Here is a 13,124-nt window from a genome sequence, read left to right as displayed (position 1 = left end):
ATCTTAGAGATGTTCTTCCTTGAATTATAAATAAATACCTCTGAGTTTCTTTATGTCTCTGAAGGTTGGTGCTAAATCCTCTTCCTGAATAATGTTTAAAAGATATCACATTTTTCAAGATTTTCCCTTTAACAAGGACAAATGGCTTCTACCCAACATTAACAGTGAAATCTTCAGATCTTGCACCTCTCCAAAGGTGTAACTAAAACAAAGAGAAGTGGAATAAGTTAAAGGAAAAGCAATTAGAGTAGCTTTACTTCACCTAAGGTAGAAGGATAGCTACAGTAAGAAATAGTGAGGTGTACTGTATATCTATCAAACAATGGATATTGCAGTATATGGCTTTATTTGATATACTACTTAAAAGTTATTACATTAAGAAGAGTAATTAAATTATCCAGTGGATATTACATTATGTTGTACCAAGAACAAAGGGAGGGCCCTCCGTTGGGTGAGCCCACAGGAAAATCTTCATATATGTTCTTGTATACATGTTATGTAATTGTCAATGGTGTGCGTACTGGGAGCGGAGTCAGGTGCAGGAGAGCAGAGAGTTGTGAACAGGGCACACTTTATTGAGGCAGGAGAAACCAACAGACGGACGCCCCTATGTCGAAACCTCCAGCTGAATAGCAAAAGTGCAAAACGCACAAACAGTCACAATAATTATGTTCAAACAAATAAACATACTTCGTGACAAAACACGGAATAAACGAACACCAGTCTAGCGCGTCAAAATTGACAAGTAACACAAAACTATTTCACACAAAGACATGAGGGGGAACAGAGGAATAAATACATGTAGTGTGATTGGGGAATAAAAACCAGGTGTGCAGGGAACAAGACAAAACAAATGGATAAATGAAAAATGGAGCGGCGATGGCTAGACGCCGCCCGAACAAGTAGAGGAGCCGACTTCGGCGGAAGTCGTGACAGTAATGCACCAACATACAGTACATACACGTTGTTTCAAAGCAACACATAAGAGATCATACCCTAGGGGCATCATTTGAAAGATCAAAACAACTTCCTAATACACCGAAACATGGTATATGCTGAGGTCTGTAACAGTTTTGCTAAGGTTGACTGTACATCAACAATATAGGCAGTAATCGACCACTTTTAAATCAGCCTCATTTATTCATCAAGTGGAATCAATTTATTGGTACACTAATTCAGAGTGAAATTGATCGAACTTAAGCAAACGATCTGTATTCATGATATTGAATTGATAGATTAGGATTGCCCCTAAAATGGAGTTCAAGGACTTTTAAATTGATTCAGTTTAGTTCCATAGAACGGCTGCAGCCATTGGAACAAACAAAACATACCTAAAATAAATTAATGAAACAATTTTCAATAATTAATAATTATATAACATACTTATTTACAAGCACAACGATTTACAACATTTGTGTCATTGAACTATTCCCCAGAGCACAACAATATATATATATATATAAAATATCTCTCATCACCTGATGTTGCACTGTGTCTTCGGTGTGCATATCTCTGACACCTGCAACAAAGTGCTGGCAAACGTACCACCTAGTCCAAACAGTGTCTGGTTCCTCAGTCTCCTGTCTTCTTATTCACTGTCTTTCTACCGCTATGCCCATCCACACACACAGTGTTGTTCACTACAGTACTGTGCCTCCTCTTTGAATGACAGTGTGTAGGTCCCCTGAGCCAGTGAGTCAGGCCAGGACAGTGTGTCCTGTCAGCCGGATGAGTCTCTGCACATACTCAGCACATCAAGGCTAAGCACTCTGGGATGTATGGTCTTTCGCTGGACACGCTCACTCCTTTTCCATTTCCAGAGTGAAGGACAGACTGTATTCATGTTGGCTGATGGCCCAGACAAGATACTTACAGTGAAAATGGTACCATTTTTCCATGGCCCTGATATTTCCATCTAGAAGTGCGGAGATGCTCAAGTTGGGTTGGTTTAGAATTAATAATTTGTTATACTTGTTTGGTTTTGTCCAGAGGCTGGTTAAAAGCCTCTCAGATGAATATGTGACACCATGAGACAACAGTGGGACACAACAGTGCGACTTCAGAAATGTTGCAGATCCCCAGGTACCCCAGGACCAAGATTAACATGGAAATTCAACTAAGGAACAACATTCATATAGCCTACATACAGTATAGGCTACTGCAAACTGATCCTCACATTAACATAGTGCCCATAACTCTTTTGACACATTTGATCCTGTAAAGTCAGAACTGTGAATTAATGATAACGAGTTGGGCTTAGAGCTTGGCAAACAAGTCCAGCCAGCTTTATGATAGCTGTATTGGTGCGGAGGCTGTCTGGCTATATGCCAGATATTTCAGTTTCAATCCGACGGCCAGTCACATAGCTGAACCAATCAATGGAACCTGGATCTCATCTGTCATGAAGGCAAGCAGATAGGAGGTGACGGGATGGAATATCAAGGGGAAGTTTGGTTTCAAGGAAAAGTAACCTAATCAGCACTGACACAAATGATAGTAACAGCTTAGTTGAAGAGGGCTGATTTGGAGGGAGAAAACCCACTTAAAGAAAAATCCTATACTTGAAATCAATGCTGGGCTGCTAATTGCTATGTGCTAAGCTAATATAACGATTTATTGTGTTTTCGCTGTAAGACACTTAGAAAATCTGAAATATTGTCTGTATTCACAGGATCTGTGTCTTTCGATTCGTGTATGCTGTGTATTTTTACGAAATGTTTGATGATTAGTAGTTAGGTAAACACGTTGCTCATTGTAATTATTCTAGTCCATTTGTGATGGTGGGTGCAATTGTAAACTATGCCATATACCTGAAATATGCACTTTTTTCTAACAAAACCTATCCCATACCATAAATATGTTATCAGACTGTCATCTAATGAGTTTTTTTGTTGGTTAGGGGCTATAAATATCTTAGTTTAGCCGAATTGGTGATGGCTACTGGTGTTGGTGGACAAATAAAAGATGGTGGATTATGCTAATGTGTTTTTAGGTAATAGATGTACATCTTTACATATTGTGTCTTCCCTGTAAAACATTTTAAAAATCGGAAATGTTGACTGGATTCACAAGATCTGTGTCTTTCATTAGCTGTATTGGACTTTAATGTGTGAAAGTTAAATATTTTAAAAAAATATTTTTTTAGAATTTCGCGGCACTGGTTTTTCAGTGGGGGGGGGGGGGGGTGTGCCGCTAGCGCCACGCTGATCCTAGACAGGTTAAAGTGGTCCTATGGACAGATACTCCAATCTCCGCTGTGGAGCTTTGCAGGGTTATCCTTGGTCTCTTTGTTGCCTCTCTGATCAATGCCCTCCTTGCATGGTCTGTGAGTTTTGTTGGGCGGCCCTCTCTTGGCAGGTTTGTTGCAGTGCCCTATTCTTTCCATTTTTTAATAATGGATTTAATGGTGCTCCGTGGGATGTTCAAAGTTACTTGAACTCAGTGAAGCACTTATTTGGGCTGCAATCTGAGGTGCAGTTAACTCGAATTAACTTATCCTCTGCAGCAGAGATAACTCTGGGTCTTTCCTGTGGCGGTACTCATGAGAGCCAGTTTCATTATAGCGCTTGATGGTTTTTGTGACTGCAGTTTAAGAAACTTTCAAAGTTCTTGTCTTAAATTAAAGTAATGATGGACTGTTGTTTCTCTTTGCTTATTTGAATTGTTCTTGCCATAATATGGACTTGGTCTTTTACCAAATAGGGCTATCTTCTGTATACCACCCCTACCTTTGTCTGATTGGCTCAAACGCATTATGAAGGAAAGAAATTCCACAAATTAACTTTAACAAGGCACACCTGTTAATTGAAATGCATTCCAGGTGATTACCTCATGAAGCTGGTTAAGAGAATGCCAAGAGTGTGCAAAGCTGTCATCATGGCAAAGGGTGGCTACTTTGAAGAATCTCAAATTTAAAAACACTTTTTTGGTGTGTTATTTCATAGTTTTGATGTCTTAACTATTATTCTGCAATGTAGAAAACAGTACAAATAAAGAAAAACCTTAGAATGAGTACCTGTGTCCAGACTTTTGACTGGTATTGTATGTCTGCGCTCGGAGGTAGACAGGCGTGAGCTAGCTACATGCCAGTGACTGACATCTGTTTTCTAGGTTTTATTTATTCGCACCAAAGAAAAGAAGTGGAAGCCAAACAGTATAGATCAAAAACTGGTAAAAAAAGTGTGGAGTTGAAAGTCCAAAAGGTCTTAAATGAAAACCACAGCAGAAATATAAGCGCAAAGAATCTGTTAAACAAAACACATTAATGATACTTGTACATGAGATACTCAGTAAGAAAAGTGTGCTGCATGGGTTCCAACAGGTAGAGCTCTGCTGTCTGTGATTGGTTATTGGCACCCATGTCACCCACTGACTAATGCTGCTGCCAACCACACAATGGAGTGATGGGTGTTTAAATGGTATAGAGTTTAGCTCTAATGGTTCCTTGACTTTAGCATGTTCAATTGCACCAACCTGAGTTATCACCAGAGTGGATCTTTATGTGGAATCTCCTAAAGGAACTTCAACATTGGAAATGTGAGGTGAAGACGCTAATGATTGTGATCAACAATCAATAGTAACTATTCAATATCAATGTTCTCCTTTTCAATGCCAGTCAAGCAGTCAAGTTTATCATTGACGAGGTCCTCTTCCCTGTTCTTACCTCCATCACACAGAAAGGTCAGAATACAAACGCTGCTGTTTGCCTTGGAACTCGGCTGACCTCCCCACTATTAAAGGCCCAGTGCACTACTTTTGTCATTATATATATATTTTAAATTCATATTTATTATTCATATTTTTCATGGGGTGCAGCAACACCCGTAGCACCTCTACTTCCAGCGGCTATGCTCCTCTCTCCTCTGTCTCTCAGAGTGGAAGCTGGTAAAGATTGCGTCTACTATAGTCTGAAGGACTGGGAACCGCTCCCTGCCTTGCATGGCAGCTCAGCCCATTAATTACAGCCAGGGCCCTCCTGATCAATAAGTCAATTAAGCCCCCATTAGAGCGACATGAGAGCTGAGACATCCAGACACCTACTAATACCAGATGGAAGCAAACTTCCCCACAGTCCTGTGAAGCATCAGCCTGGGACTTTAATGACCAGAGGACAGCTGGTGCAGAACGAAGACCATGATGATAGGAAAATTGCGATGGGAATTCCAGAACTGCTGCACTGACAGAAAAACAGCCATTCTCCTCAAGACAAGGGATCAATTAAATACTATTTGTGTCAGAGGACTCTGCTGCCTGTTAGAATAGAAAAGCCTTGAACACTTCAAATACAATAGTAGGCAAAACAAACGAATGCATGCTGGTGCAGAAACATCAGTTTTAGCAGCTGCAATAGGCTACCACTGTTCTCCATTTACAGTAGAAGTAGTATATTTTTTGCAGACTCCTCCGGTTCTTCTAATGTTGCTTCTTGCTTCCTGCCTCAGCCCTCTCTGCATATCTATTGAGTATCATATTGCCATGGGCAGGTCACTATCCACTATCAACCTCTCTCCGTAGGGACCATCTTTACTGTGGAATCAGCACAATTTACAATGGCAGTGCCAGGATTGATCTGTGTCTGGTTTAGAGGGGGTGTAAACTCCCATCAGGACTGATCTGTGTCTGGTTTAGAGGAGGTGTAAACTCCCATCAGGACTGATCTGTGTCTGGTTTAGAGGGGGTGTAAACTCCCATCAGGACTGATCTGTGTCTGGTTTAGAGGGGGTGTAAACTCCCATCAGGACTGATCTGTGTCTGGTTTAGAGGAGGTGTAAACTCCCATCAGGACTGATCTGTGTCTGGTTTAGAGGGGGTGTAAACTCCCATCAGGACTGATCTGTGTCTGGTTTAGAGGGGGTGTAAACTCCCATCAGGACTGATCTGTGTCTGGTTTAGAGGGGGTGTAAACTCCCATCAGGACTGATCTGTGTCTGGTTTAGAGGAGGTGTAAACTCCTATCAGGACTGATCTGTGTCTGGTTTAGAGGGGGTGTAAACTCCCATCAGGACTGATCTGTGTCTGGTTTAGAGGAGGTGTAAACTCCCATCAGGACTGTTCTAAGCCGCATACTTAAAAGCCAGACTCCGCCAGACTCCGCCAGACTCTGCAAGCTAAATAACTCATTAAAGCTTTCCCAATAGGAACAAGTGTGCTTATCTCTTGACAAGCCACAGGCAAAAATTAATCATTAAGGAGGAGGTAAAAACAATGAGCAAATGTTTTGACTTCAGGGGAGATTCCAGGACATGACGGGGTTGAATTATTTGGTCTTTGTTTCAAGCAGGGTTTTTGTCGGTAAAGAACATAATCAGCGGATCGTGTAACCGGAGGTATTGTTATTAATCAAAGGAGGATTATCAAAAATATAAACGTAACATGTTGGTCCCATGTTTCATGAACCAAATTTTTTTTTTTCAGAAACGTTCCATATGCACAAAAGCTTATTTCTCACAAATGTTGTTTACATCCCTGTTAGTGAACATTTCTCCTTTGCCAAGATAATCCATCCATCTGACAGGTGTGGCATATTAGGAAGGTGATTAAACAGCATGATCATTACACAGGTGTAAACAACACAATGCCATAGATGTCTCAAGTTCTGAGAGAGCGTGCAATTACTCATGTCAATGTTGGGAACAGAGTGCCCCATGGTGGCATTGGGGTTATGGTATGGGCAGGCATATGCTAGAAACATCGAACACAATTGCATTTTATTGTTGGCAATTTGAATGCACAGTGATACCGTGACGAGTTCCTGAGGCCCATTATCATGCCATTCTTTCGCCGCCATCACCTCATGTTTCAGCATGATAATGCACGGCCTCTTGTCGCAAGGATCTGTACACAATTCCTGGAAGCTGAAAATGTCACAGTTCTCCCATGGCATGCATACTCACCAGACATGTAACCCATTGAGCATGTTTGGGATGCTCTAGATTGACGTGTGAGACAGCGTGTTCCAGTTCCCGCCAATATCCAGCAACTTCGAACAGCCATTGAAGAGGAATGAGACAGCATTCCACAGGCCACAATCAACAGCCTGATAAACTATGCGAAGGAGATGATACTGACTGTTTTTCTGATCCATGCCCCTACCTTGTTTTAAGATATCTGTGACCAACAGATGCATATATGTATTCCCAGTAATGTGAAATCCATAGATTAGGGCCTAATTAGTTATTTCAATTTCCTTATATGAACTGTAACTCAGTAGAATCTTAGAAATTGTTGCATTTTGCATTCCTATTTTTGTTCAGTGTATAACTGCAGTATTGTGTTTCATGGGGAAAGCCTCAGCATAGGGCAAATAAAAAGGACCTCACCACTGGAGGACTCCACCGCAGACATGAACATTATATATTGATGAAGACCATAAACCAATTTGGAAGTTACCAACAGGGGAGAATTCAGAGAGAAAAAGACATCTCATAACAGGAACAAGGACATTATTATGGTCCTAACATTATAATAATTGCATTACATCAAAGCAAATATTTGTCAAGGGCAACTTTGAGAGATGAAGCAGCATTGCTAGAATAAAAAAGAACACCAACACTTTGTAGTGAGAGTTCAGATAGCTGTTTTTCATCAGGAGAACTGATTGAGTGTGTGATGACGCGACAATGCATCTCTAAGCCATCAAGGCTGCGACAATGACAAGACTGCAGCGGCCACACTAATATGACATGTCTCCGGCAGCTTAATGAGCTGCCTGGGAGGCAGACAAGGAGACAGGGTAGACGTAGAAAACACTGTTACCTGAGAATACTCCTCAATGCAACACATACTGGCGATAGCTAGCTAACCACTGGTGTTGACATCAAAATGGGTTACACTAGTTAGCTATTAGCAATGGATTATCTTTAAGATGATAGGTATGCATACTGTGTGTATATATACTGCTCAAAAAAATAAAAGGAACACTTAAACAACACAATGTAACTCCAAGTCAATCACACTTCTGTGAAATCAAACTGTCCACTTAGGAAGCAACACTGATTGACAATAAATTTCACATGCTGTTGTGCAAATGGTATAGACAAAAGGTGGAAATTATAGGCAATTAGCAAGACACCCCCCAAAACAGGAGTGATTCTGCAGGTGGGGACCACAGACCACTTCTCAGTTCCTATGCTTCCTGGCTGATGTTTTGGTCACTTTTGAATGCTGGCGGTGCTCTCACTCTAGTGGTAGCATGAGACGGAGTCTACAACCCACACAAGTGGCTCAGGTAGTGCAGTTCATCCAGGATGGCACATCAATGCGAGTTGTGGCAAAAAGGTTTGCTGTGTCTGTCAGCGTAGTGTCCAGAGCATGGAGGCGCTACCAGGAGACAGGCCAGTACATCAGGAGACGTGGAGGAGGCCGTAGGAGGGCAACAACCCAGCAGCAGGACCGCTACCTCCGCCTTTGTGCAAGGAGGTGCACTGCCAGAGCCCTGCAAAATGACCTCCAGCAGGCCACAAATGATTGATGAAATTTATAATTGATGAAAGTGTTTTAGAATTAGTTGCTTATTATCCTGCACAGTGAGGGAAAAAAGTATTTGATCCCCTGCTGATTTTGTACGTTTGCCCACTGACAAAGAAATGATCAGTCTATAATTTTAATGGTAGGTTTATTTGAACAGTGAGAGACAGAATATCAACAAAAAAAATCCAGAAAAACACATGTCAAAAATGTTATGAATTGATTTGCATTTTAATGAGGGAAATAAGTATTTGACCCCTCTGCAAAACATGACTTAGTACTTGGTTGGAAAACCCTTGTTGGCAATCACAGAGGTCAGACGTTTCTTGTAGGTGGCCACCAGCTTTGCACACATCTCAGGAGGGATTTTGTCCCACTCCTCTTTGCAGATCTTCTTTAAGTCATTAAGGTTTCGAGGCTGACGTTTGGCAACTCGAACCTTCAACTCCCTCCACAGATTTTCTATGGGATTAAGGTCTGGAGACTGGCTAGGCCACTCCAGGACCTTAATGTGCTTCTTCTTGAGCCACTCCTTTGTTGCCTTGGCCGTGTGTTTTGGGTCATTGTCATGCTGGAATACTCATCCACGACCCATTTTCAATACCCTGGCTGAGGGAAGGAGGTTTTCACCCAAGATTTGACGGTACATGGCCTCGTCCATCGTCCCTTTGATGCGGTGAAGTTGTCCTGTCCCCTTAGCAGAAAAATACCCCCAAAGCATAATGTTTCCACCTCCATGATTGACGGTGGGGATGGTTTCTTGGGGTCATAGGCAGCATTCCTCCTCCTCCAAACACGGCAAGTTGAGTTGATGCCAAAGAGCTCCATTTTGGTCTCATCTGACCACAACACTTTCATCCAGTTGTCCTCTGAATCATTCAGATGTTCATTGGCAAACTTCAGACGGGCGTGTATATGTGCTTTCTCGAGCAGGGGGACCTTGCGGGCGCTGCAGGATTTCAGTCCTTCACGGCGTAGTGTGTTACCAATTGTTTTCTTGGTGACTATGGTCCCAGCTGCCTTGAGATCATTGACAAGATCCTCCCGTGTAGTTCTGGGCTGATTCCTCACCGTTCTCATGATCATTGCAACTCCACGAGGTGAGATCTTGCATGGAGCCCCAGGCTGAGGGAGATTGACAGTTCTTTTGTGTTTCTTCCATTTGCGAATAATCACAGAAACTGTTGTCACCTTCTCACCAAGCTGCTTGGCGATGGTCTTGTAGCCCATTCCAGCCTTGTGTAGGTCTACAATCTTGTCCCTGACATCCTTGGAGAGCTCTTTGGTCTTGGCCATGGTGGAGAGTTTGGAATCTGATTGATTGATTGCTTCTGTGGACAGGTATCTTTTATACAGGTAAGACCTGAGATTAGGAGCACTCCCTTTAAGAGTGTGCTCCTAATCTCAGTTCGTTACCTGTATGAAAGACACCTGGGAGCCAGAAATCTTTCTGATTGAGAAGGGGTCAAATACTTATTTCCCTCATTAAAATGCAAATCAATTTATAACATTTTTGACATGGGTTTTTCTGGATATTTTGTTGTTATTCTGTCTCTCACTGTTCAAATGAACCTACCATTAAAATTATAGACTGATCATTTCTTTGTCAGTGGGCAAACATACAAAATCAGCAGGGGATCAAATACTTTTTTCCTTCACTGTATGTGACTCGTTTCAGGAAGCTAGGCGTATGTCGCTACTTCATAGGAGCGGCATTTGAATGTAAACATTTTGTTTTTTTTCAAAATGTGTTTTTTCGCAGAAATGCCTTCTGGAACATTTGATGTGCCATAATAAAAATGTGGTATTCCATTCATAAATACAAGTAAAAGTGTTAAATTACGAGCCTAGTTGGTTTAGCCACGGAAAAAGACAAGAACCCTCCCGCTAGCCGTAATTGGTTGAGATAATGGATGGGCTGGACATGACAGGAGATGAGTTTGGATTGGTCTGCCATGTAGTCTGCTTCTGTCTATAATGTGAGCTTTTCAGTATGTGTTGACAGTCCTTTCTACCGTGCCGTTTTGAAAGATATAACATTAGCCATCGAGAACTACAAAAGTTTTGCTACTTTTCTCAACAACATTGATTCCCTGAAGTTAGCAGGCGCTATCGACAGATCAGTTGGAAAAAGTGATGGGCTACTTTGTGCACACGCCACGGTCAGTGTGAAACGGAGTGACTTGACACAACACTGGCCAAACAAGACATAGCTACAAACAAGTTAAATGAGTTAAATGGTCCCAGTCTGCCATGAAGCATTCATCCATGTATGCCGGTAAGAGTCCAACTACATTTTCAGATATAAGTTTCACATTTAGTCAGAAAGTCGTTTTTATTGCAAGTTAAAGCATACTGTTAGTTAGCTACTTTGGTTTTAGAAGTGGGGGGGACATAATATTTATTTATATATATTTTTATCCAGTCGGATAAACACTCCAAACAGCCTATCCGACCACTCAGAGGCATCCACATGGTCCTAAAGCACACCGTTGCCTCATTTGGTATCACATTCCAATGTTACAACTGGGGGGGACAAAAATGCAACTTCAGAATGTGGAGGGGACATGTCCACCCCCCCCGTCCCCGTCCCCGTCCCCGGTGAATGTTGCGCCACTGCGTGTATGATCTGTGTAGCGTCTAAACAAAAGACTCCACTTCGACCGGATTATTACATGACCCATCAAATTAGCCGGGTGTGTCTGGGGGTGATTACGGCCATCTATTGTATTTCATGAACATGTGTACATGTCTAGACAATAGCAACCCATCCACTTAACTAGATGTAGCTGGGGGTTGGTTATAGCATTTCCTTCACATGACCCATCAATTTAGACAAGTGTGTCGGTAAGAGTCATCTAATCATTCTAAAATATTTATGAATTATATTTTATCTGGACACTTTCTGTTTTTGATATTGAACTATGCAAGTAACCACTTCACTTTACCGTTTACATCTTCTGTATCCTGTGCATGTGACCAATACATTATTGCTCCCAGACTGGGACAATTTTATTTGATGTAGGGTGTGTTTACCACATTGCCTCACATGCGAATCCTTAAAGAGATGGGTGGGGCTAAGGCTTATGAGGGTATGAATGATGCTGAATGGGTGAAGACAAAGAAGCACTCTCCAGTAGGTGTACCCAAACATTCAAGGACCATTTTCTCAAAAGTGAGGTTACCTAGTTTAGCAACTTTCAAAGCAGAATTACTTTCCCATTGTACCTCAACTGCAGTGCATTATATACAATGTTCTAGCTCTGAGTCTCTACTTTTATCCAATGTAATAAACACCATTTCAAATGTTGCTACATAAGACCGAATCAAGGCGGGCGGTCACATATATTGATGCCCCTCAGCTCTGATTATCCACTGTGCATGCAATATCAAGTGTGCTTATAGGCTATTTAGTGTGGTCTCAATCAAATGATCCATAGCCTATAGGCTACAAAGTACATGTTCGGAGAAGGACAGACCAAAGTTATATTTCTAAGATAGCTGCTTGGATTGTGTAAATTAAACTAGCCTACATTACACACTGCAATGGATATTCCAGCCCTGAGTCCCGGCTGCCTAACCAATGGCTGTGCTGTGTAGGTCTACGGTGGCAGTTCAGGAGGAGAGTCAAAGGCTTCTTTTAAAATCTTTTTTGAGTAGACCTAGTCCAACAAATGCACCATCTTGTGGAAAGACTAGCCTATATCCTATGTTCTGTTCAGTTTGAGAAGGAGAGCGCGAAGGTGAGGACCGGAGGTCAACTTTAATAGCTTGCTTACTATAATTGATTTTAAAAACAATATATTTATTGCCAATGATGTACTGTATTTATCAGAGTTATTGACCTCACAATAAGCCAGATTCAAGTAACTTACATTGTGGTGCTGAAGCTTGAAGCAGCAGCCACAGCACAATCAATCGGAACTGGACAGCTCATGGTGCTGAAAGTAGGCAAATTCGAGTAAACATAATTAATTTTCAACATCTTAATTTTAATTAGACATAATTACTAACAACAAGAGGGTTTTGTGTTGGAGCCTATTTCTTCCTAATTAAGAAATAAGACAGACAATATTAGGCTATAGACTGCTATATCCATATATTTCTTGGGCAATTCCTCCACCCACCATGCACTCTTTAAATAGCCTAACAAGACTCGAATTGAGGGGGTATGAGAGGGTATGCCATAGGTCTACCTTTTATTAACCGAAAGTAACCGAAAGGTTGCAAGATCGAATCCCCGAGTTGACAAGGTAAAAATCTGTCATTCTGCCGCTGAACAAGGCAGTTAACCCACTGTTCCTAGGCCGTCATTGAAAATAAGAATTTGTTCTTAACTGACTTGCCTAATTAAATAAAGAAAATGGCTAAAAAAGATTTTGAAGAAAATAAAAAGGATCAGATTATATAAAGTGATCTAAAACAGCACTTTGGTCCGCGATGCCTTATGCTCGAATCAAGCAGTAAAATACCCGGGAAAGATGTGACTCCGATGCATATGGGAATATAATTATTTTCTTTCTTTGATATTCAGAGGCTGAGCTACAACCTTCTTTAGCCGAGGAGACAAAAAATGTACTTTGTTTGGGAAGTAATCTAATCTTCTGTCAATATCAATTGATTAAGTTATTCGCTTTCTGTTCAATAGAAGATGTTAA

The 13,124-nt window shown here is 41.4% G+C and overlaps 1 protein-coding gene across 3 annotated transcripts in view; it reads right to left on the bottom strand.

Moving 5' to 3' along the window:
• The window catches only part of LOC129858455 (inactive phospholipase D5-like), a 91,773-nt gene that overhangs the window by 43,623 nt on the left and 35,026 nt on the right, over positions 1-13,124 (bottom strand). The window contains exon 1 of one of the 3 annotated variants that reach the window (XM_055927713.1): positions 1,479-1,658. The exons of the other annotated variants lie outside the window; for them this stretch is intronic. Coding sequence (XP_055783688.1) covers positions 1,479-1,508 — 30 coding nt within the window. The 5' untranslated portion in view covers positions 1,509-1,658. Of the gene's footprint in view, positions 1-1,478; positions 1,659-13,124 lie in introns of those variants that run through there. 3 annotated transcript variants of the gene reach the window in all.

Source organism: Salvelinus fontinalis, chromosome 1, assembly GCF_029448725.1.
Source record: "Salvelinus fontinalis isolate EN_2023a chromosome 1, ASM2944872v1, whole genome shotgun sequence".
Classification (NCBI taxonomy): Eukaryota; Metazoa; Chordata; class Actinopteri; order Salmoniformes; family Salmonidae; genus Salvelinus; species Salvelinus fontinalis.
The sequence above is the reverse complement of the archived record's forward strand: the minus strand, read 5'-3'. Positions and strand labels throughout refer to the sequence as shown.